Source organism: Nipponia nippon, unplaced genomic scaffold (assembly GCF_047370975.1).
Source record: "Nipponia nippon isolate SJK-2023a ecotype South Korea unplaced genomic scaffold, ASM4737097v1 scaffold_8, whole genome shotgun sequence".
Taxonomy (NCBI): Eukaryota; Metazoa; Chordata; class Aves; order Pelecaniformes; family Threskiornithidae; genus Nipponia; species Nipponia nippon.
In genome coordinates, this window is record NW_028262402.1 from 31,522,477 (window position 1) to 31,548,788 (window position 26,312).

At 38.3% G+C, this 26,312-nt stretch overlaps 1 protein-coding gene across 3 annotated transcripts in view; it reads right to left on the reverse strand.

The window, feature by feature from the left end:
- AOPEP (aminopeptidase O (putative)) overlaps positions 1 to 26,312 on the reverse strand; it is a 209,057-nt gene that overhangs the window by 66,630 nt on the left and 116,115 nt on the right. For all 3 annotated transcript variants that reach the window (XM_087741672.1, XM_087741673.1, XM_087741671.1), the window contains 2 exons: positions 13,894 to 13,956; positions 13,161 to 13,244 (listed from right to left, as the gene is read on the reverse strand). In XM_087741672.1, coding sequence (XP_087597798.1) covers positions 13,161 to 13,244; positions 13,894 to 13,956 — 147 coding nt within the window. The remainder of the gene's footprint in view (positions 1 to 13,160; positions 13,245 to 13,893; positions 13,957 to 26,312) is intronic.

Genomic DNA, 26,312 nt, shown 5'->3' on the forward strand with positions numbered 1-26,312 from the left:
GCATGGGACAATGTTTATTTCATTATTCTCATTCATAATATAACCTGAAATACTGGCAGGAATACCTGCAGCACCCTGCCATAAAGAATCACAGTAATACAGATATAAAGCAGACCAAGGAAGCAAATGGGAAGTCCATTTGGCCATTGCCACATCACAGAAGACATCTGCTAAAGTACTTCAAAAATACAACTGCAGTCTAAACAGAAAAAAAAAAAAAAACCCAAACAAAAAAAACCAAACCCAAACCCAAACCATTGTCTGGTTGAAATAAATGGGATAGTTGTATGAAGCTTCAGGTGTTTAGAAAAAAGGGGAAAGCCCTTTTGGGGGGCAGAATCCTCAAACGAAGGAAACTTGGGCAAAGAAGTTTGAGGGGGTTGATTTTTATTTTCAAGATCTAAAAACTACCTTTCTATCTATGTCCCTTCAAGTCCCATAAATAAGAACCTTTTGTATCCTGCATATATTTTTGACCCAAAAAAGAAAACATACATGAAAACGATTTGCATCCCAGTTGCCTGTTCTAGCAGTCACATGCTTCATAAAAACTTCAAATAATTCTTGTCTTGTAACCATGCCTAATTTAATATGAAAGTCAGAATTTCAGCTCAAACCCTCAGGGGAACTCAGCTGGATTTACTGTTAAATCTTTGCCAGTGCTTTGGAAAGAGTCCACATTGCAAAACACCCACCCAGTCCACTCTTAACTAAGCCAAGATGGCAATAAATTCAATAAACTGGAAAAAAAGCCACTGGAACTATATGCTAGCTTCCAGAATACAAAGGGTATCCTTGTAAGGGCATCTTTAACTTGACATTCCTTCCATTTATCTTTTCATTCCCATCCCCCATCTCCTAACATGAAAAGCACACACAACATAATTAAGTAGCCAAATTCTCCTTACCTGTAACTTAAAGCAGCTTTACTTCTATGTCCAATTTTGGAGTGTTTTACAGGTCAATGGTGGGGCTATCTGTAATATTCTTACAGGAAAACAGAAAGCTCCCCAGTGGAAAATGCAGGTACTGGCCAGAGGGAGGGCGAATACAAAGAGAAAACCTCAAGCTTTGACTTTCCATCTACAATTCCTTTCCTTTGCCTACCTAGATCTCCTCAGCCAACACATGAGTAGCAATGAGCATTACAAAATCTCCAGGATATTATTTGTGTTGATAACAATTCATGGCTTGGTCACTTCCCATTTTGTGACTTACAAATCTATAAAAATTGTAAATATAATTAGAATCACAATAATGAAAGTGATGGTATATTGATCCAACTTCTCTCACTTTCCAGTTTTTCCTCTGTGTAATTAATATTGAGCTACTTTGGTTTTCTTTAAATCTGTACACGAGTAATCCAGAGTTCATGATTCTGTGTCCATGATCAGGTTTTCATACACTTAACAGATACCCACAATGTTATGGCCAAGTAAAACTCACACGATAGTCTTCAAAAGAAACTCTTTTCCATAGCAGATTTGTCGAGTTACAAGGGATTTTTATTCTGTCATGAAAAGACATTTTTACAATATTTTAATCATTTGGCTTATTCTAAGGTTTGAGGGTAATAAAAACATTCAGATGAAGATGACTCAGGAACATATAAGCTGAAACACACTGGCTTTTTTATTGGTGAAAGGAATATAGTCAAACACTGGCTAGAATATGATTTGGAAACATCAAGTTGTATTGCAAGACAAATATGGGTAAGATACTGAAAAGCTGATGTCTAGCACAAAGAACAATTAACATTTCAATTCCCTTAGTCCAAACCATCAGTCATTGCTCTGACACCAGCAACAACAAACAGGAACTCCCTGAACTCTATCAGTCACTATATCTACCAATCTCAGTATGTTTTACAAATATTAACTTAGCATGACAAGTAACAAAACACTTAGCTGAGTATATTTTTACATTACAAAGATGCAGAACTTGAACCTGCTTACCCTTTCTACACAGCACAGCTCATTTGTGTGGTAAAAGAAAGGATAGTTAAGTTTCACTAATTCTGCAGCCTATGCATGTTTAAGACAACATCTCTGTAGAAGTTTCCCAGATTTTAATGCTGGAAATGGAATGAGGAGCAATGGTAGGGGTTACAGAAACACACTGATGCACCTAGTTTCTCTTTAGTTTAAAAAGAGGGACACATCAACTAAAGCAGCAGCAGCGCCATGACCTAGGTGTAAAGACGGATTGGGACTTCTGGCTCATTTCTCAGCTGAATGCCCAGATGGAAAATAAGCAGGGTATAAGCTAAGAAGAAAACCAGCATTCCTGACCCCGAACTGCTCAGCCACCTTTCTGTCACAACAAATGTGATGTCATAAAGACAACACAATTATGGAACAAGAAAGTGATCCTTTAGACATGATCATCTCATTAGACCGCAATAAATCAAGCCACTTACTGTGTTTGATTTGGACACACAACGAGAAGAATCATGGATACATCAGGGAGCACCTTCTTCTATACCCAAACAGTTCAAGTATGACAATCCAATATAAATGGAAGTTTCTGAGTACTTTCTTTAAAAAAAAAAAACAAAACAAAAAACAAAAAACACAAAACCAAAACACAGGCACCCAAAATAAAGCAAAAAATTGCAAGCATATGGCACCATGGAAGAGTAAACAATATTGCTTTCAGGCCTAGCCAAGGGATTACTGTTACATGAGGAAATCAAGGTTGACTTTTAAAAATCTAAAAATAATTCTAAGAATGCTTCCTGTCTCAATGCTTGGACAAGAGAAAACAAATGAAAAGACTTAGTGTCTACACGCCATCTAGGTCATTGGTATTACACAACCTCCCTTTTTAAAGGCACTTCAAACAAATTCCTATACGGGACATTCACAGGCTTTAACTGATTAAAAACAAGTGCAAGATATGAAATACACCCTGCAAGTACAAAACGGCTTGTTTTCAGAAAAATTCCTTGTGTCCCTGACAAGCCATAAGAGAATCTGATAGTCTGACCAGGTACTTTTAATTAAATACAATTTGTTAAGTATTTACTTACATGCCACTTTATACCAGAAGGCTAGATCACTACACAGAACATTCACATAAGGTACTTAACTCTATATTTCTGTCTTACATAGTTGCAAAGCAACACACATCATTAAAATAAGTATACCTCTGTAGTAAAGAATTATGTACGCAATTGTTCTTTATCACAGGTTCCAGCTCTGTACTTCTTCCACCTTAGTAAGACAGGAGCAGACTTGTCCATCACACCTCTTTCTATGCTGTACCGATACAACACACAGGCACGTTTCTGGCTTCTAAAGTATCATGCCCCCCAACACCCTATCGTACCATGCCTGAAAGTTTCACAGTCAAAACTATTTGCATTGAAAAAACATGATTTAGCAAGCTTTTATCAATTACTCTACTCTCCTTTTGTGTTAAAAGTTACAGGACCACATACACTCATTCAGGCAGTCAAAGACAAAAAGGTAAATAGCTGTCCATTAAATTATTATCCTTTAAAATACAGTCAAAGCCAACACTTCTATTTGATACTTAAAATCAGAAACCACTAACCATAGCCTTAATTCATTACTAGAAAGTACGTTCTATTGCAGTGTAAATATAGATAAAATGAATGCTCCCATGCTCAAGCTCATCTTCTCAGTCACACTGCTATACGCACTGGACCTTTCATAGCATTACTGGGGAGGTAAAGCCACAGCACTAGCTTGTTCCCATCTCTGTTACAGGTTAGAATATCACCAACCTGTCCATACTTTGGTGTGTAGAGCACTAACTGCTTGATGGAAAATTGTGTGGCTTAATTCTTTGGTATTTATAACACAGAGAGCCCTCGGGGGAAGGTTTGTGTTAGGACACCAAACTTGAAGACTTCAGGCCATTTCCTTGCCCTGCCCAACTTTCTTAGGTATCTTTGGACAAGCTACCTAGCATCTCCATGCCTTGGTTCACCATCTGTAAAATCAAGATAAACATTCTAATTTCAATTCCGAAGGACAGAGAATTTTAAGAGAGGCCTTACATGCTTTTGAGGTATCTCATGCAATGGTAATGAGGTCCTTACATAAAAAAAGCACTTTGCAATCATTTAGTAGAAGACACTTTGTAAACACACAGTTGCATGAAAACTGTGTCTTCACACTAATAGGTAGTACGTTCTGAGATGTCTAGAATCTCTCAGCTACTTTTATACAACTCCATCCTGCAACTTCGAGCTGCCGTAAAATTAGAAGCAATGCATGTAATACTGAAAAGCATTTTGTTATGTATGTTTCCTCTCCTGGGCTGATAAATAAACATGGTAGTTCTTCAAAGAAGAGAAAATGCTTAATTCCTTGAAAAGTATTACAGATGTTACAAAATGAGAGGGTGTATTAGAACAAAAGTATGGTATAATAATTATTTAGATTGGAAAAAGTTTTAAAATGCACCTTCTGTTCACATATGTGCATCTGTAAAACCAGATAAGCTGAAATCACTTTCCCTGGCTTCCTAGTCTCTTCCAGCAACCACTGCTCCTAAATATGAATGCCTGTGTTGGTTGTGTTCCACAAAAGATAAAATCCAAAATTTTTTTTACTTCCTTTTATTTCTTAATAAGCATTTGAAAACCTGAGAGGCTTACTCAGGGTAACACCTGTTGTCAAAAAACAGGCCATATTTATCAAGCCACAGTGAAGGTAAATTTGAGTGATAAACTTAGAATTCCATCTTGTGGGTTTCTCACATTATAATCTGGCATATGCTCAGAAGGGCACCTCTTTAACAAGCAAAAGAGGGGAGGGGAAATTGCAGGACATAGAAGAAAACTGAGCCTAAGACAAATGAATTCTGCCGTTATCCTCCCTCAAATATCACCGCCCCACCACAATGGTTTCATCTATACTGTAAGATATAAAAAAAAAAAATTCACACGACATCTCCCAGTAAAAAGCAGTTTGGACAATTAGGATAAGTCAAATCTCCTGTTCAATCAGAAAAGTAGTCACTTGGAAAGAAGATCTTGAGGATGAATGACTAAGGCTTGGTTCAGCAAAGCATTTAAATATATGAGTAGCTTCACTGAATTCATCAGAAGTACAGCCAAAACACAGAAAAATCTCTCAAATTTAAACAATAACAAGACAACCATAGTTACTGCGGAACTGGCACCGAGCTGGTCATCTTTTTTTGAAGTAAACAGGATCTTCTGCATGGAAACATTTAGTACGCTCTAGCTTTATTTCATTTCCTTTTGCAATACGGATGAGAGAACATAAGCAAGGCACTCATCAGTCGTCCAAGCTACGTCCTAAGCCCCTTTTTTTCTCAGGTATTTGTGTTAGGAGTGAAGAAGGGAACCATCTGTGAGGCAAATTCATTACATGGGTGTTCATCACATTTGCAGCATGCGACCTGAGGAGTACACAGGATATAGTTCAAAATAAAACTAAATATAGTTCAATATAAAACCAAAACATTAAATTCTGCGAGAAGCAAAGGTAATGAAATCCAGTTTCTTGGGAACTTGCGTCTCATGACCAAACTGTCACATAGGCTCAAAGAGCCAACAAAAATGTTTCCTGTGGCTGGGACAGTCATAACGTCTTCCCCCTCATGCATCTGTTAGGATTCCCAGAAATGATGGAGCTCACACTTCTGCCTTGCCTTTATGTGGGCCTTCCCCACAGCATCTTGTACAGGAACATGGCAGATTTAAAGCACTAACAAGTTTCATTGAAAATGCCCAATGGATGCCTAAATAAAGACAGAAAAGGGAGAAAGACACATACAGAACAACATAATTGCCTAAGCTTCTTTTCCAGCAGCAATTTTTCAGGATAAAAATAAAAGCTTTTCTTGAAAAATGACTGTTAACTAGAACACACTTATAGCACAGGAGGACAACAAAATTCTTGTGCCTTCTTTATTAAGCAAATTGTCAGTGGCAATCATTTGTGAATCAAGACTATGGAAAATTTAAGTATCGATGCCCCGTTGCTTCAACAATGCTGTTCAGATATGGAGACTGCCTGAGTGGAGCTCGATGTAGGATAAGAACTTAGCTTAATAGTACAAAGAGAAAAGGAAAATATTTCCTGTTCACTCATCCATAGTGAGACTGCAGTCCCAATAAAAGGACAGCTATTAGACAGCTTGTGTCCTATATCTCATCAGATCAAAAATATTTTCTATATTTATATAGCATATCTATAGATATATATTTATACAGCATAAATATCCATGCTAATGTTGAGATACTGTAGTCTAGTTTCAAATGTTGATATAGGTGTCACAAAACCTGTAAGCGAAGCGTCTGATGAGAGGAACTAGACAATTGCGAGTAGTCACTCCATTTGTGCCCACATGAAAAGTAACACAAGAAAATATATGCAGCATAGACCAAGTGAGTATAGTACAATTTACACACCTTTATGAATTCAATCCTGTCTGTTTAATTCAAGCAACAAAGAACGTGTTTGCTTTTAACAGGGAGCTACCTTCCTGCTCTAAAAGAGCTTCTTGGGGGGCTGGAAGGGGAGGAGAGGATGACACTATTGTAAGTTGTACCCATGACTACTTTTAGTACTATGACCATCAAAAAGCAGATTAAGAACTACCAAAACCTTTTTCATTGGTTTTGTAAAAGGTCTAGCCTTCGCCTTCTGTGCTCATATATTTCTTTAAATAACAATGTCCACACTTGTAGATGCCTATATGTATGCTTTTACTATACACTATGTGAACATAATCTAAACAGAAAAATGACACGGAATGAGGACAATAGCTAAGACTGGTCATCAAAAAATTGTTAAGCCTATTTCTGACAATGTATAATAAATGTAAGACTGAAATAAAGCACACGTTTGAGCCAGCAGACCATTAAACCTACTTCAGAGTCATTACCGTCAATCACATCAAGAAGAACTTTGGGACATTTAAATCAAGTGGATTATTCAGCTGCCACGCACAAGCGTATATGTTCAACTAATAAAAAAATCCATAGGAAATTCTGTAGAAGAAAACTTATGGAGTGTTTGAATGCAGCATACCACTTTTTTCCAAATGTAGCAAGTTGCTCCAGTTGCAAATGCCCTGAAAGGGATAGCGGCCTTTCTGCTCCCAAAACTCACTACATGACCACTCAGAATTCACTGCATAAACACTGGTGGGGGCAAACATTTGAGAAGTATTAAAATTTAAAAAAGAAAAAACAAAAAGCATTTGACCTGTTATTTTGGAACGAACAAAACTGTTCTCACATTTTCCATTTCCTGTTTTATTAAAGACAGGAGGTATTTGTAAGCTAAGGTACAAAGGAGCACACTTCAACCACCAAAAATAGGGCTTTACACCTAGAAACAACAGCAGACTGAAAAGTTAGTGGCATTAGTAGATCCCAGTTACGTAATTCATCTTGTTAGTATCACATGATAACACACACAAACGTTGCTTCGTTAAAATGCCTCCAATGAGACTGATTGCCAAATAGTGCTCCATCACAGGCGTGTAACTAGTTCTTCCTACAAATCAAAAGGAAAAAACCTCTCTACTTAAACTACCTTTTTCTTTCCCGCACAAACCTTGGGTTTTACATTGAAGTGACCTTAATCTTTCGCTGCACAGAATGGCTGCTGCTTCGACCGCCATAATTAACAGTGATGTAATTATCTGTAAACTTTAAACTATTTCAACACATGGCCATGCTGGCCTGAGTTCTCCTAATTTAGAAATGGTCATCTCAGAGTCTGAAGGGGAGCGGGTGCATCATCATATGCGTGGTGGTAACTTGCTCAATTGATCTAAAAATGTGGCCTGAATGTGGCCTAATAGGAACATTTGCCTTTTGACAACATAATAATAATATCCATCTGGGAGACCCAACGTGAAACACGCTATGCAACAACACTTCCTTGCTAACAGAGATGGGTGCCATTAAAAAGGAAACTAAGATCCTGACACAACACTACTGCAAGTAAGATACAGCTGATACTGAGGCAAGAACTGGACTGATTTAAAAAAAAAAATTATTATAGCTAAACCAAAAATTCCACTCATATTTTTATATTTTTTACACATAGACACAGTATTTTCTTGTTCTATTATATGTTTCTTAAGTCAACTTTGAAGCAGCCCTATCCTAAAAAATATTATTTTTTGGAGCTGTACAATTACAGTTTCCAAACAATCCATAAATACAGATATTTTTATGGGAATGGAAAACTAAATTCTGAAAATGCGTAGTTTTAATAGGCTCAAATTATATTCATATATATTCAGGGGAAGTTTTTAAAATGACAGGCTCTATTTCTCAGATAGCTTAACATTTACTGCAATTCAGCTCTTGTACATGAGTTGGGTATAAAATTTTCCATAAGAATCCCTGTTTGCCAAAGGAATTAAATGTTATCTGTAATCACTGAAGGCCAGAAAATACATTTACAGGGTTCCTAGAAAGTTCTGTGAGATTAACAGAATTTGGAAAGGTAAGGTACAGCAAATGACTCCACTGAACACTCTCTGAAGAACGCTTTAGGACTTCTTACCATGTTTCTTTCAGCTGTTAAGCACTATACAAGCTCAAGAGATGTATTTCAGATTTGATCCTTGCTTTGATTCTCAGTTTGGTGGATTCAAGTAAAAACATTCATTTTGAGAAACAAAAAATACATGGTAATTAAAGTTTTAAAGTAATTTTAATGCATTATATGCTAATATTCCTTTACCTGAATTAGCAGAAGCACATCACCCTGAATAAATTCCCTAGTTAAACAGAAGCTTTCTTTTACCACATTGTATTTTCTTCTCCCTACCTATTTTTTGCTGAGACTTCAAAACATTTTCTACTTGAAGTATAACACCACACCACAACTCATTTTAATGAATTAAAAGATTTGTTTCTTGTGTTTCAGTTAGACTGGTGAATTCGTCGTTAAAGGACAAAATAGCATTTAGCATTAGTCATACATACCACAACTGGGGTTTTTTTATTTTTTTATTAGAAACTTAACAGCTATTTCAACAAAGTCATTTTTGCGCAGGTTATTAACAGAGCTTAAATACTGACAACTGTAAATCTCTGGAGTGAGAAGAATAGTCAACAGCAACAACCAATAGGAAAAAAATCAAAAACAATCACATTTTTAGTAAACTAGCACACAAACTTTAAACACATGAAAACAGTATTTCTGAGAAACCAGCAGAAATTATTCTGGAAAAGTTGAATTATTCCTCAAAGTTTCAGTATAGACTCAAACTAAAACTGGAACAGACAAATGCAATTTTGATAATTTGCACGAATCATCTTCTTTACCTAGTATACATATATACACACACACGTATTTCAGTGCTCTCCCTAACTACTGTGTACCCTTAGTATCTCGTCCTATGTCACTTCTTCTACCATGGGAATACTTTCAAAGCAGCTTTTATGTTTTAACACTGAACTTCATGTAGAAGTGAATTAGTCTCCTAATAAAAAGAAGTTTCCCCCCAGATTCCACAGTGGATACAGATCGCATGCTTACAATTCCACTAGTCTTTCTGAAAGATTGTTTTCTTCTGCCTAACACTCAGCACTGGCATGGATAATGAAGTCTTTTTTTCAAGCAGGCTCACTTCAGTATAACAACAAAAATAAAAACACTTAGCATTTCTATCACACTCTTCATAATAAAACAACACTAATTGTAACCAACCAGTTATTTCCAAGCTCTGTTCTACCTTCTCTAATTTTCTCATGTAAACAACATTCTGTATGGATACGCATACCGATTGCTAGATGTGCTGACCAGCTAAAATGACAAGATGAAGAGACAGCGTAAGATTAAATGAGGAGTAAAGAATGTATGAGAATAGGAAGGATGACAAAAGCAGAAATGCAAGGGGTGAGTGGGTTTCAACTTGTGTACACGCATGCTCATGTCGTAGGAAGAGTATCTACAGGGTATCATAAACAGAAAACAACGTGAGCAAAAGATAACTCAAGAAACAGAAAAAGCAACTGCAAGTACATAGAAAGTAATCAACAATAGTGAAGGTGACCAGAGGAGACATAGGAGAACAGAGAAAGAAGAAAGGGGTGAAAAAGAAGCAGGGAAGGAAAGATTGTAATAAAAGCTGCTAAGAAAAAATAAAATACTTCAGAGACAGAGCAGCAAAAAGGTTTGAGAGGGAAAAAAATCTCAAAAAAAAAAGAGAGAAGAAGAGCAAAAGAAGAACCCTTAGTTTCTTGACTAGAAAGTCTTTCTCACCCATGGAATCTGTTACACTGCTGTAATCCATCCTGTGCGGGTCCACGCCGGCGAGCAGTACCACACCTTTCTACACGAGCTTCCCCACCGGTTCATATGCCCCTTGAGCGCAGTTAACGCTACCAGTTACACAGTTCTTATCCAACACACGGTATCTTCAAATGTTCTTTAAAAACACGTACACGTATGTAAAGTCAGCTCCTACAAACTTAACTGTTTAGAAGGCAACTTTTTTCAAGAAGCAATTCCCCGGCAGTTGTCAGCAACCTTTCCTCCACAATTCTGTTTCACTTATTCCATACAGAGTTATCACTCTGTCCTAGATATTGTACTTGGATGCAGAAGCAGTTGCTTTGATTTGGCGGTGTCTCAGTATAGCAAAGTCATCCATCTTGTATTAGAAATAGGACTTCCTATCACAAAGAAAAAAAATGATAGAGGAAAATCGGACAGCACAGGCACATGAAAGTTTAGAAGCTACATTTAATAAGTTAGTGCTTGTTTTGAAAGGATAAGCAAGATCAATGCAAAGCTCAGATTTCTAGATGTAGCAAAATACGTCAGTATCCTTATTTTAATTACACTTGTGATACGAGCTGGTACCAGCTCTCCCACTTCTCCGTTTACTAATTGCTTTGCTTCTCACCTCCCTCGTCTCACTCCGTGGCTTTATTCCTACCTCTGCTACTTTCTTCAAGGGTGCTTTGTTTTTCCACTACGTGCTTTTTTTCTTTCTTGATTATCCCAGAAGAAGTACTTAAACTGCTATATGATGCCGTTTCTGCTACAGGCCAATATGGACACAGCTAAACATCAAGAATTCTAGTGGAACAGAGGTTAGCGCCATCCATGCTGACTGGTCACCATGCTGACTGGTAAGTCCATGTTGGAAACCTAGCTGTAACCAACTCTGAAACCAAGTAGTATAATAAAGCTCTGCCAGCACCAGAGAGGTCCCTCACCGTTTTTATCTTCTCTCGTCTCTAACTATATTGGAAAAGTCACCATTGCAATGACCAAACTTCCAGGGAACATGAAGAATCCCACCCTCCGTGCCCAGTCAACGGTTTCACTACCAAACGCAAGGTTATTGTTACGCCTTTTCCTTCCCCTGGGGTTAAGCACCCTGCTGACGCAGTGCTGTGAATCTGCAATGGAGCTCCCAGAATTATTAATACTTATGGATATTAGGAGACAATGTGTATTCTTGCCTTCAATTTTAATTCACATTTCTGCTCACAGACCTTACTCAAGAATTACTGTTTAAAATAACAGTGAGTGTATCTTAGGTTTATACATTAGGTTTTGCATTTCTAACACAGCAAGCCTACATGCTTCAGTTCTCTCTCACAAACCTGGGAGCAGTAAGAGGAGAACAACCCCCCCAACAGAAATGAAATTTTATCGGTACAAAGGGGTTTTGCACTGAGGAAGCTTTCTCCTATAGAGAGAGATGAGGAGGGGTGTAGCAGCATAAGGTACCTTTAAGCCTACTGTTAAGACGTAGCAGGGGACCTACTTTGTACCATTTAAAAATTACTTAAAAATGTATGCAGACTGTAGCTTGTACTAGGGATATTTGTACCGTCAATGCATTTTGCTCACAAATTCACATGATGATACATTTTTTTAACTTAAAAAATTCTTCTTCATCTTAACATAAAATGATTGTAAATACAAATGCTACACATACACTCAAACAAACATTCACATACGGAAATGTAAACAGAAATGGAATTATTTGGTGCAACAGTTTATGCTATCTCTGCATAGATCATGTCATTCTGAAGTACACCACCACAGAACATCTTTCCTAAACGATGTATTCCAGTTACAAAATATAAGAAATAGTGAATTGAAGGATGCTATTTGGTGGTTTTTTAACTCACCATGGAGCTGGTAAATCACCCACACACAACAATGCACTTTGTAGACATTTGTCATATACTGCAATGCCCATACTAAGGCAACACATCCCAGGAGCTGGCAGCCATGCTATCAGCAAGAATTTGGCTACAGAAACAGCAATGATTCATCATGCATTCTAGAAGGACTGTCGAAACAGCAAAACAACACACTGCTATTTTAATCCTTTAAAGGTAACAAGGGTTTAAAAAAATTATTATAAATTTGTTTGTAAAACCAAAGCAAGGAAAAAAAACATAGTTCTAATAATGCATTTGGAAATGCATCTTTATTCACATTTTTTTTCTTCAGAGGACAGAAAACAGCTATTTAGTAGAAGTGTCAGCTAATTACTTACCTCTCTACATTGTGATTTAAATGGTCAACCCAACATTATAGAACAAATGTTTCACAATAGCTAAATCAAAAATCACCAGTTTAAAAATAGTTTAATTTAGGTTGTATTCAGTTTTAAAAATCCTCTGTAGTAATTTAAAAAATAACCATCCAGACACATTTTCATTACTTGAAACCTATGTTGCAAATAGATGATTTTCAAACTCGCCCTCTGAATGCAGAGCCAACAGCACAGTCAGAACATTTGTTTCAGCGTATGTATCACATCTATTATTGTCCCAGTATCAACCACTAAAACTGTTTCTCAGCTACCAGTACCTGAAAATTTGCAAATAGTGGTGCAGGTGCTGTCAAAAGCTCTCAAGTGCTATTGATTTCTCTGATGAAAGCACTCTTCTCTTTCGTCCTCAGAATGTTCCAGTTACATACAAATACAGGGAAATTCTGTCTCCTAAATTACATACATCTGAAAAGATTACTGATTTCTTTCCCTCGTAATTACATAGTGAGACTAAAACTTTATCAGTAACACCCTTTTACCATCGCCTTGTTGAAGAAGCTAAAGAACATCTCTATAGAGTTTACGAGGGCGTCATCGGACAGCATTCTGGATGTGCTGCCCTTTGTCCCATTACACAAATGCACATCATGAACCCTTACCTTTTGGAAAACGGCTTCATCCTGCTTTCTTTTCTTCTTGCCGCTTTTTCGGACCCTCTGGTTTGTCTGCATCCATTTTGTGACCTGGAGTTCAAAACCATACATAGTGCTTTTTTAGGAAGAAGATGCGACCTGAGTGCAGCTATTCAGCATTACTAAGAAGCTATAAAGCGACTCACGACAATTTTTTCCATTGCTTCACTGGAAAGAGGAAAAGCACTTTTCCCATTCGGAATGACATGGTCTTAGGTAATCTGGTTAGTTACTTGTGCATGGTCAAAGTGTGAGGTGGTATTCTTCACCTTAGAGCTTTCAGTTTAAGTTTTTTTTGCACAAAGAACGTGTTTGATGCCAGACCGGGTTGCCAAATGGAAAGTTACCATTGCAAAGCACAAAAATCCTAGGGAAAATCTCTGCGCTTTATCCCTTACACCTTCTATTTCAAGTACGAAATTTATTTCCAGCCACCCACTCGAATGTTGTTCCAGACTACCAACGCCAAATTTAGACGGTGGGGTTGTTATTATTTAATAAAGTAATAACACATGGTTTATTTTTTCCCATGCAAATATTTTTATTCCTAATACGAAAGGGATTATTTTTTTTAAAGCGAAAGCGTGGCAGGGGTGGGGAAGGGGTGTTGGGCGGGCAACTCGAGGAGCCGACTGGCAAGGGAAAGGAGCAGGAGGGGGGACACGACAATGTTAACAGCCGCGAAAGGTTTTCTCCTCACCTCGCCGCTCACTTGCTGGACGAGCTGACACTGCTTCCAAGTCTCACCCTCCTCCAGCAAAGGCTACACAGGGGAGAAAGCGCAGGTTGAGGCGGGCTCGCCCGCGGAGCGTCCCCGATCGGGGGGCCCCGGGACGGGACGGGACGGGACGGGACGCGCTGCGGGAAGCCCGGTCCTGCCCCGGCGTCACCCGGAGCGGGAGCCGCGCCCGCCCCGTCGCGTCGCGTCGCGTCCCATCGCGCCGTTCCCGGCCCCGGCCCCGGCACACCGCAGCCCTCGGTAGGAAATGAAACACCTCCGCGGGGTTCCCCGCCCCCGTGCTCCGGCCCCCGGAGCCCCGCGGAGAGGAGGAGCCTGCCTTAAAGACGTAAGGGCCGGCTGGCTCCGGGGCGGCCCCGCGGGGGCTTCCGCGCCTGCCCCGGCCCGGCCCGGCCCGGCCCGAGCGCCGCGCCTGAGGTACCGCCAGCCCTGCCCCTGCTGGCGGCGCCGGCGGCGGGCACCGGCTGCAGGCGCGGCGCGGCGCGGCTTTCCGCGCCCCCCCCCCCGCCGAAGGGAGGGCCCGGCCCTGCCCAGCCCTGCACGCCCGCCCGTCACGGGCTTACAGCCTGACGGTTAGAGAGCGGCTCTCCCGTTACGTCCCTTAGGATGAAAGACGCTGTCCTGTTAACCTTCCTGTAAAGAGCCTCTGTCACCGGGCTTGACAGACAGAGGAGCGGCCTAATGGGGCTTGGGCAAGAGAGAAAGCATCATCACCATTAAGTGCTTCAAGATTCCCCCCAGTACTTGCTTGGCATCTAAAGAATCCAACTATTAAATTACCTTGGAGGGTCTGAAATGCATCTTAAAAGCTTTTTATTCTTATTACGGCACAGCAAGCCCTTTACTGAGGCCTCAGTGAAACGCTTTATTCAACAAGAGACTGCGAGCAGGTGATTAAATTTAGGCACGGGACTTCAGCAGATGCTTCCGCACCCTTTGAGGAGGATAGTCAAGCTCCACCGTGATGGGGGAGACGCAAGTAATGTCAGCCGTGCAAAATCCGAATACTAGAAATTCTTAAGTTAGGATTTTATTACGTGCTTTGTGTTTACCATTTAAAATGAGAGACAATAAAGGACAGACCGCATCACACTTGGTATAGTTAAAATGATGCTAGTAAGGTATTTTCACTATTTAAAAAATAATTTATACTCTGTGCTATGTATGACAATTCCCTGAAAGCTTCAAAAGAAAATCTGTGCTCTTGTAAAAGAATAAGGCTCATTAAAGCACGTGCATGAGCAAACCCTCCCGTATATAGAATTAGATGGACTTTGCAAACAGGTTTAAGTAAATAAAGGTAGGTCCAATTAGTGCATACTAAATCTTGACAGTATCCCTTTATCACTTAAAAAAAGAAAAAACCTCTCTCCTACCCTTTTTGTTTTACTGCCACAACATCTTTCTTTCAAGATCAAAAGCATTAGATCAAAGCCAAGATCAAACTCAATGCTTTAAATAGAAGCAACTTCACTATGAAGCATTGCACAAAGAACAACTTTTTAATAGAGATATCACAGTAGAAAATCTTACTATAGATTTTTATTTCACACTCGCAACAGGTCTACTTAAAACCTGTATCAACAACTTATTTTTATTTTGTAAAGCCACGACAGATTTTCTACTAAATGGTAATTCTGAAAGCTCCTATAAATTGACTCTTGAACTGTGTGTGTTTGAATGAAGAAAGACTAAGAGAGCATAGTTCAAAGAGATTGAACAAGAATATGAACAAAAAATTATGTTAATGGCAAACACAAATTAACACAACCACCTAAACAATATTCCCTTGGATCAGTTAACAGATTAGATTGTGCATTCCCACAGAAGTAGTTATGGGAAAGACTGGGTCATAGAAACAATGAAACGGATTTATACTTCAAATCCTTTCAAGAATTACACTTCCTCTCCTGTCAAACGTTTGGAGAAAACTAGGGAAAAAAAGTTACACGAGACATTGATTTTCAGACCTGCAGACCCTGAGGCTGATTTGGGATGGAAATCCCTGAACGCGCAAAGACGCTGAGTGTTCAAACGCAAGAGGTAGCTCCTGTTCTCCTGTTAGTAGCTGCACAGCCGTGAAGGAAACTCAACAGGAATTGTTATCGACTTTTTATAATGGTAATATACCTTGTGGAGCCAACACCTGGGGTTCCCTGGTGCTGGCTGCTGTGCACATCATCCCTTCAACACTCGTCCGCTGTAAGAGGATTGCGCTGCGGCATAAGGTAAGAGCCAGCATAGCCATACAGACAGCCTGCAGGGGAAGGAAAGCAAGGGGCAGAAGCAGGGTGGGTCTAACAAGCTGTGGTCACAGCACACCGGCTGTGCAGTCAACTGTTAACTCTACTTATTGATGCTTCACTAAGATTTAGCTCATGGTCCGACTAGGAAATTTTGCAGGGAAAATTGGGAGCGGGAGAGAGAGCAGGCAAGAGGGAGAGGGGGAAGAGGAAAAGATGAGGGGAGGAGGGAAAGGGAAGGAGGGGAGAAAAGATGTTTTTAAGAACATTTGGTCTCCTACTGTATTCTTACATACTTCAAAAGGAAGGAGCTTGCTTACATACATAAAAGGTTGATGGCACACCCAACTTAAAGGGAGAATGACTGCGTCGCCCTCCGCCAACAGTCCCATTTGCTGTCCGCGTGACAGTGGCTGTCAGGCTTGAATCCCCTCACAACAGAAATGAAGAGATTAGTCCATCCTCCGTATCCTTCTTTACTTGGGAAGACTTTCTTTCAGAGACTGCTAAAGGAGCTGTCCTATGTAACACTTAGATTGCAAACAAGCATTTATACATGTCAAAGCATGTTTCATTTTTGCAGCAGCAAGATTAAATATAACTGAATTTTGAAACGGGGGAGGAGGTAGCACTTTCTACCAATTGGGTGAAGACAGGCCCAATATCCTGATAAATAACTTAGGCAAAGATTTACACTAGCTATTCCTCAAGTCAGACTAGATCCCAAGCATACAATGAACATTCAGGATTGTACACAGCCTAGAAAACAACAGGATATTTGTGCAACAGACAACTGTTTCATTTTAAATTGAAACAGAAACTAGTTTTAAGTTGTTCAGGCTGTGATGGCTATTAATGATATTTCATAACTAATGAAAAATTGTAATCATGCACTTTTCCTTTGCACAAGTTGTCTCTAACTTCAGCTGGTCTGTGCTACTCTAATGCTAAAACATTCAATACTGATAAACTAAGAAGGTTGTTTTATCTAAGGTGAACACCGCATCAGTGCCGTCTTGCTGGCTTGCCAGCAGTCCTCAGATACTAGAAGGCAAAAAGGAAAAATTTAAAATGGAGGAATAAAAATATCACCTGTGAATGAATTTCAGAAGAGCTTCTGCAAAGCAAAGGAGATTGATAACTAATGCAGTCATTTTCCAGCCTCTAATTTCTAGAGATTTTATTTTCCTCTCAATTACTGAATTTTACACCACGTATACCAGCAAGTGCACAGAAAAGTCTAAAGATTTTACCATCATGTCATGTTTTCTCCTAGAGGATGTAGCTAACTTCACCAGTCTACAAACTGCAATTTTGTACCTTTCCATGCCTTCCCATGTCACATAAACAAAAAAATGGACTCCCCACCTAGTTTCGTTCTATGGTACTAGAATGATGCTGCCTACTTTTTAAGGCTGATGCCATCACCTCTGTGATTTCAATACAGGATAATTTAAAGGAACTACGAGAAAATGCAAGATACATAACTCTTCCTGCCACACAGATGATTTATAGGAAAAAGAAGAACACTAGTTTAAGTGGGAAAATTAATCTACTTGGAAACTGAGAACACAATGTGCCCTCAGAACAGTCTGTGTGACCTGAAATCTGCTTCAGCAGAAGAGACCTGGCCTCCAATCTTTTGGAAAAAGGTTCAGAAAAGGAAAATACAGAAAAGTATTTTATCCAGTAGCTCACAAGATGATTAATAATGGCTTGAAACATTTGATGGTATTCCCCAAGGGCAATAATTGCAAGGATTTCTAAAACACTACTTTTATCAGAATTTGACAGAGAGACTAAGGAGGCAGTGGGTTACAACTGAAAATAGCAAGATGGCTAGTGTATCTGCATTGCAAGAAGCAGTATATCAGTGGCAGATCAAAATCACTGAAAAAGAAATCCAGCCCAGAATGTGCTCCTCTAAGAACAGCAAGTCCTCCAACTGATTTTGTGCAGTTTTGATGGGGACAGCTTTATTCACTGAAACGGAAAATCAAGTTGTTCTGACATTATCTGTATTTTAGGAGAGATGGTAATTTATATTGATACCATAAATCCAAGTGTTCTAATTCCTCCAAGAGTCTCTGTGGTGGTGTAAACACGCTCTTTTCAGATCAGCATCCTGTGTCTGATATTCTTCAATGTAACACCCCTACAGAGACATTATGTTCAAGTCAAACTTGCCCTTCCTGAAAATATCTCTACCTCCAAAAGACAAAAACCTGTTGAAACAATAACTTTGAGGATATACGTTCAGTACACTGCAATGTGACTTTCAAATACTGTGGTGGGAATATTTTTTTTCAAAGGGGTAATGCAAATACATCCTTCATATCCACAGTAGCAACCCTGCCTTGTGGAGAAAGTTCCTAGGTAAAAATGAATCGCTGTACCCACCTATTTAGTTCAAGATCAGATTCATAATCTGATAAAGAAGCTATCTCTGACCACATGAACACAGGATCTCTAAATAATATGCTTATTACTTATTACTACATAATAGTATGTAACATATAATGATACATAATTTATGTATCATATTGCATTATATTATCTATATTATAATAATGTTTTTGAGTATGCTAAAATGCTCATTTTTTTTCTCTCCTGATTTCACCAGGTGCTCTCACTACTATACAGGTGCCTCTCTGGAGCAACTTGAAAAGTAGATTATCGTTTTTATATTTAGACCTTTCCCCTTGAGAAGTATTCCCATGTGCTGCGAACTTTCAACACAGTCCAGACTGCAAATTACAGCACCTTCTTCTACAAGTAGCAAGACAATATTTAAAAGATCACAAAATCATAGACTCACAGAATCATCTCAGTTGGAAAAGACCTTTAAGATCATCGAGTCCAACCGTAAATCTAACACTGCCAAGTCCACCACTAAACCATGTCCCTAAGCGCCACATCTACATGTTGTTTAAATATCTCCAGGGATGGGGACTCAACCACTTCCCTGGGCAGCCTGTTCCAGTGCTTGACAACCCTTTCAGTGAATGTAAAAGATATAACACTTTTTAATACAGTCGTGTATGGAAGTAAGACCTCAGCTTTCAGGTTGGCTCTGCACTCTGTCAATTTAAAAGTAATTTGAATCCAGACATTTTGAACCCAGAGGACAGAGATGAGGGCTCAAGTTTCTTTGACATAAGAGAATGCTCCATAAATTCACTTTGGCTCTAGCCAACACCAAGATCTTGGTAGGCAGTGGACAGTTGCTGGCTGGCCAAACGACACAGGGTTTTGAAAGCCCTTTGTTGTGTTTTGTTTTGTTTTCAGGGTTTTTTTTGTTTTGTTTTCGGGTTTTTTTTCCCTTAATTACAGAGAAAAACAAAGAAAAACGTGCCTCAACATGGATATTGGAAAGTCCTGCACCACTGATGTGACAGTGTGGGTTTTTTTCCTTTTCCAGTACAAAGACACTCAAAGAAAAGGAGGCAGACTTTATTTCTTGAAGAAATAAAATTCATCTTTCAGAGGTACTGACCTCTGAGTCTTACTGATCCGTTGAAGCAATCAAAAATCCTTCCAGCAACTCCAGTAAAGAAACATATTCAAGGCAAAAGTCCATTAGCCCTCTGGCCATGAAATACTGTTAGTTCATATGCTAAGGATAACAACCATAAGCTGAACCATGACCTTTACTGATCATTTTTGTATTGACTAATAGCTTTGTCAGCCAATAGCCTTTTCAAACCTATCTTTCTCCAGACATTTTCATTTCAGCATTTAAATTTGACTGTGGGCTGAGAAGGGAGTAGACAGAATAGTTAAAGCATCCTGGAAAAACATCCCTTTCTTATGGAGACGGAATGAGTTTTAGAAGAATTACTTATTTCCTCCATGATTACACAGAAGGTGATCATTATCTAAATCTTCAGTCCGACTATGAAGCACTGCTAAATGAAAAAAGGGGTGACTGAAGGTAACATAAACCAGGAAAGATCTTGACGTTGCTTTTATCAACTTCTGTGGAAGACAACGAACTGATGGAGATGGAACGAAGACCATTACACAAATTTTGTTACATCTGCTCTCTAGAAGTAATTCAGCAGCTCAGTGTTTTTGCAGAATGTGTGAAAAAAGCACTGGACTCAAAAGCAAGAGCTTCCATCCCCAGCTCTGGCCAGCTGGGAACACAACGGCAGGATCTGAACCCCCAGGATCACTTTGAGTTTCTGACTGGGCCACTGCATGAATCAGCAGGTCACAGTTTTTTGGGTCAGCATTACAGAGGGCTACATGGATTTCAGATACATGGTATATGTTTATACGCATGCATGAAATACATCTTCCCCACATATTCATTCCTTCCAATCACAAATATGTCTTTCTAAAAGCCTAGAAAACAGGGAAACTTTCCAGGAAGTAAAATGTGTGTTTCTTTTAAAAACCCTAGACTACTGGAGAGGTAAGATGGCAACTTGTTCCTGTCACATAAAAATTTTACTTCAGCTTCATGCCCAACTCTCTATCCTCCTGTACTAAAACAATCTCAAATATTATTTCGTAAAGTAGCATTTGACTTCTCATTATTTCATATCCTGTCTCCAATGCACTAGAACTACTTATAAGGGACTCCAAACTGGAGAGATTTCGGCCATTTCGAAGGCTACTCTTTCCTAATTAATACAGAAAAACTGTTTTCTTGCAGGGTAGCTCAAAAAAGTATTTTAAACCTCTATGGATTGTTTCCATTGGGTAAAGAAAACAACAGGCAGGCTAAAAATTAATTGGTTGTTAACTTCTGTGCTTTTCTTAGGATGTTTTTACAAGCAATGGATTAAAATCAATGTTTATTGCTATGCAAGCCCAGCTGTGTCCTTATTAGGCAAGTCTCAGTTCAACATTTCTGTGTAAAAGGGGACCTGTCCTCCCTCTCTCTGCTATGCTTCCACCCCCTGCACATGTAGGTTAGAGAGTGGGAGCTTGGGAATGTGAACTTGATCTAGCATTGATCAGCCAGGCAGCAAACTGTTATTGTTCTTTAGATACCAAACATAACTCCTTTCTAGTAGGGATAAGCTCAGTCATTCTGCACATAACACAGCTTTTGTGTTCAGCAATGCAATTAATAGGAAAAGGGAACCAGAACGACTGCTTGAGATTTATTAAACTTAAAAGAGATTCTAATGAACAAACGTGTGGAATCCAGTCCACAATTATTTCAGATATTGAACATTTGTTTCAACTTCTTGAACAAGCTATAACTCATGCAGACTTACTAGACAACTACTACTGTACGTCTGAGCTGGACACATACAATACTGAAAGGTAGCCTGAAGGAAAACAGAAAGAAGTTTGTGAAAATCTGGCTTTTGACTGGAGAGTCAAGCCAATGTTCTAGCAGGTCATTAAACTAAAGCCAGTGAAGTATCCTCCTTAGCCTTCATGCAGACTCACAGTCCCAGCTGAGAATCTCAAAAGCATTTTTTTTCTGAATTATTCAGTTAATGGCTAAATTAAGACTCCTAAAACTTTGTTTTAAACTTCACTTTTAGAAATTAGAGCACCAGAGGCATTGAAATGTTATGGCCAATACTTTCAAATATAACATTTAAAAATGGACATCTACATTCAACCTAGACACCAAGTTACTCAGTGCTACGTGGCTGTCTAAACTGAGGCAGCATGTTTTCCAATTTTAGAATGTGATCACACAGTAATTCATAACAATGCTATTCTGATCTTGACTGTCTGTGTTTTTCTCCTAAAATCAGCAATCACGCGCAATGCAGGAGAAACTTAACCAAACCCTCCAAAACTGCAACAATACTAATCCATGCCTGAACTTGAAGAGCTCTGAAATAAATTTGGGTCATTACTGACTTTTAATGATTTTTTTATATAAGGGATTTCCTTGAATTTTTGAACGATTCAACAAACAAAAATATATCACCGTTGTGTTGTAGCAGTATCTTAATTACAATCTATAGGAAAGGCTAAATAAATTACAAGGCCATTTTATGCCAATAACCCTCTTTAGATCAACACAGGATCTATTTAAATAATAACAGACCTTACAACTTACTTGATGGTTTGCCCCAAACAAAATATCAAATTGTCTGTACATTTTGGTCTGTCTAGAAAGACTTTCAGATGGATAGTCTTTATCTAAAACATCTTTCAAAGAGTTAACAACATAAAGAGAAAGTCTGTCTGTGCAATCTGTCTTGATTTGTTTCTCTTCATGATTCATCTGACATTTATGCATACTACAGTATTATACACGTTGCTTGATTACATTTTTATATTTTCCAAAATCCCATCTTCTTTTCTAAGAAAATGGGATGCAATGTTGACAGTACAACTGCTAATTTCAGAAAAAACACAATGCTGATGGTTTGTATTCAAAAACCTTTTTCTTATTGTGCTTGTTATCATTAGAGAATCCATTAATCAATTTATATTGTTAACCTATGCTCATTTAAATTTTTAAGGACTTTGGAAAGATCTTTTCATCTTCCAATCTGCAAGCTTGCTAATATCAAAACAATACCATTTTTCTTGAGGGGAAGTGCCTGTTCTTCAAAGTATGCTTTCCATGTACAAGAATAAATACTTATCTTAAAGTTGCAATTATGCTTTCTTCAGATTATTTCTCAAATATCAACTCATTAGAATTCAACTATCAATCAGTTATATTCTCTGCATTGATGTTAAAATACGCACAAAAGTCTCAATGTTCAGCTAAAAAAAAAATCAAAGGGTAAGTAGCAAACTTCAGTATTGAAGCAGCAGTATGTTATTCTTGTGACTAATACTTAATACCAACTTTGAAATTAATCTGAGTCACTGTTAAACTTTATTAAATAAGTAAGAAAATTATACCTCTTTATAGCCACTTCCCAATTTTTTCCCCAAATCACAAGTTTGAATGAGATTTTCTTATTTAACAGGTCATTCTCACTGCCAGTGCCTACAAATTTACTGTATCTCAACAAACAATAAGGATTTGACTTGTTTACTGTCTCAATGTTGCCCTCCACCAATATGCAGTTATTATGTACATCCAGACAGAAAAATTGCAAAATAAGGCATGACTAGCAATGACAAGAAATATCGAGTGTTAACAAGCCCAAGCCTTAAGTTACATTCTGATCCAGTAAGAGTGATTTTTCTGCTGAAAAATTTTCTAGTACCCTCTGTAAAACTTGGGTGAACAACTGCTAAAGATAATTCAGAAGTTTAGTAAGAGCATTCTTTTAAAAAAATATTTGAATGTGGTTGGTTTGTTAGTAATTGACCATAACTGCTACCCTGCGATGCATTCTCTTGTAGAGCTATCCCTTCATCTGTATTTTTGTCTTAGTAAAAGGAAACAGGAAATCTATAAAGCTTATAACAGGGGCAAAAGCCAGGAACCTTCTTAACAACAAACTGCTTTATCAGAAATCATATTAAGTACTTCAGCTGCTGCTGTAACATCCTCCTAAAATTTATGAAACCACAAAAATATGTTACTTGCATTGATTTAGAACACTTTACAAATTATATTTCAGTTCAAATTTTTTAATAGTTTCCTTTCCAATCCATTTCTTATTCAAGTAGGACAATCCAATAGCCAGTCATATACAAACAAAACTAGAAATACTATGAATAAATGAATATTCACCACTGGAAGATTTCTTTTGACTGTGTATTTCCAGAAATGTAGATGATTTACAAATAAAATTAGTAGATGTAGCTTAAACTACTGCTTTACCACAGTAACAAAGAGCAGTGCAGAGAGGAAAAAATATGAATTATTTTTAAATGGCAAAATTCTTGGTATTGTAACCGGAGGCTGTACTCCAGTGTTCATTCAGAACTAGAAAGCATGGCGTAGTATTCTTGCAATACATGCTATAAGTTGTACATACACTGAAATACCTGTTGGCAGTACCTACTTTAATCAGGAAATACTGTTTAAGGTAGAACAGTGGATAAGAATTAAGCTTTAAGAGGAGGATAAAGTAGCAAAAGGGACTAGGAGAAAGATACAGCACTGCTATCACCTCTTGCAATTTTTTTATAATTTTGAGGGGATGTTCGGTGTGTTTATCATAGTGCCTGCAGCTATGTGATCACATAAGACTTGTAGATTACACTGAAGGATCTGTTGGAAACTAAAAATCATGAAGGAGCAGGCCAACTACTCTTTTTTGTTCTTTTTTCTCCCCCCCCCCCCTTTTTTTAACTCAAGAATGAATCTGGAGAATATGATTTTCATCACACAAGGTACCCAAATACACACCTAAGGAACATTCAAGATAGCAAGTTTACCAGTAAATAATAGTATATCATGAAACCATGCAGTTTCAGAGGCAGAAAAAAAGGTGGTGAAACTGGAATGAGTTAAAAAAATACACATGGGAGTTTATGAGATGCAGAGACTACCTAATGTTTACTGGTGTATTCAATTAAACAGTGTGCAACAGAGTGCAAAATGGGGCAAGATTTTAAGCATATTTTAAAAAGACTAATTATCTAGGGTAGAATAAGAAATTCAGGTAAGAGTAAGTGGGCAATGTAACACAAAGACAAGTGTGCAGAACTGAGAAAATCTTCCTGAAGAAGCATATGGTCTTTTAGTCTTAAAGTCTAATTGCATAGACTGAAAGACACAATAGAAACTGTACTTAAGAGAACAAATAATCAGCAGCAGGGATAAAGCAGACTTAAGTGATTTAATAGGTGTTTTCCAGCCCTAAATGCTGGTTTGTTCTTCTGATTCTACTCCTTGCCAGCTTAACTCATTGACTAAAGTTAGTGGTGTTAAGTCATTACTACCTGCACATGATGAAAAATTGCTATAATCCCCTGGTGAGTCACCTCTGAGACAGAAGTACATGCTGAAGGTTGCTTGATTTGAAAAAGGTATTTTCAACAACGCAATATGCTTCACCTTATTTAACACCGCCACAATGTGTTCCCAGAAAAAAATCCTCTTGAAAGCTTGTATTTCAGAAATGTTTGCTTTTCATCTCTTATATTTCTTATTGTTTCGTGTGTGAGAAAACCTTCCTGCACAGCAAGCCTGAAGACAACCACTGTGCTGTGGCACTCTTCCATGTAAGAAAGAATTGGCCAGGCACTACCACACACTCTTTTTTATAAGATTAACCTTTAATGCTTTAGAAAATACCAAATTTGGAAGCTTAACTTGGCATGCAGAATTATTTTTTCATGGCAACAGGCCAAATTCTGTTTTAATTTATCAGTATGTATCCCTTAGGTTAAGTTATTCTTGATTACTGCTGGTATATACATGAGCCTGGAAACTGGCCCAATATTTAGAAAAGACCAAATGACTTTTCCAAGATGAAATGGTAATAGGAATTGACACATATTAAAGTTTCAATAGCTATAAGTTGCAAGTACAAAGGGGTATATATATGCAGTTCCCTGGGCAGAGCTGGAGATGGGATTTGGGATTGCAAATGTAACAGAGCACAGGTAAAGGAGTACCGGATCTTCAGTTAGACAGATGCCATGACATATGACTGTAAAGAATACAAAATGTTAATTCCTCTGCTGGAAGGAAGATGGTAAGTAACGTTCCTTCAGCAGTCTGGGGCGTGGGAAGTATTTACCCTTATCCATCTTTTGCAAAAGTACCCTTCCAGTGTCCAGCTAGACACTGTTGTGAAGACGGTGAACTGAGGGGTGGGCTAACAAGTCTGTTTTTAAGTGACCATATTGTTATCAAATTTTAGAGAGTACCAGTTGTGTACAGGTGATAGATTTGGATATAACTATGGAGGAAAATTATTAAAAACACTTTGGTAGCTAATGCTGTAAATGAACCACAAGTGGCGAGTCTTCTTTATAGTAAATGGATGACGTGAATTTCCTGAGCAAAACCCACCAAAATATAGAAATAAAAGATGCCACAAAACCAACCACAGCCACTATAAAATATAAAAATGCTCATATGGGAGAGATATAAAGGAACCACGTTCTGACTTGATTTTTGGAATGGACAGCATGATGCATATTTCCCAATCCCGTTTCAGAGGATAGTCTCTCCAGTAAGGACGTTTCCTTTCCAAATGCAATGAAGTCTTAGCTAGTATTTGTGAATTTAAAATGTTTAAATTGTCAGTCAGGTTTTTTGTCATAGGTATCTACTAAACCACCAAGAAA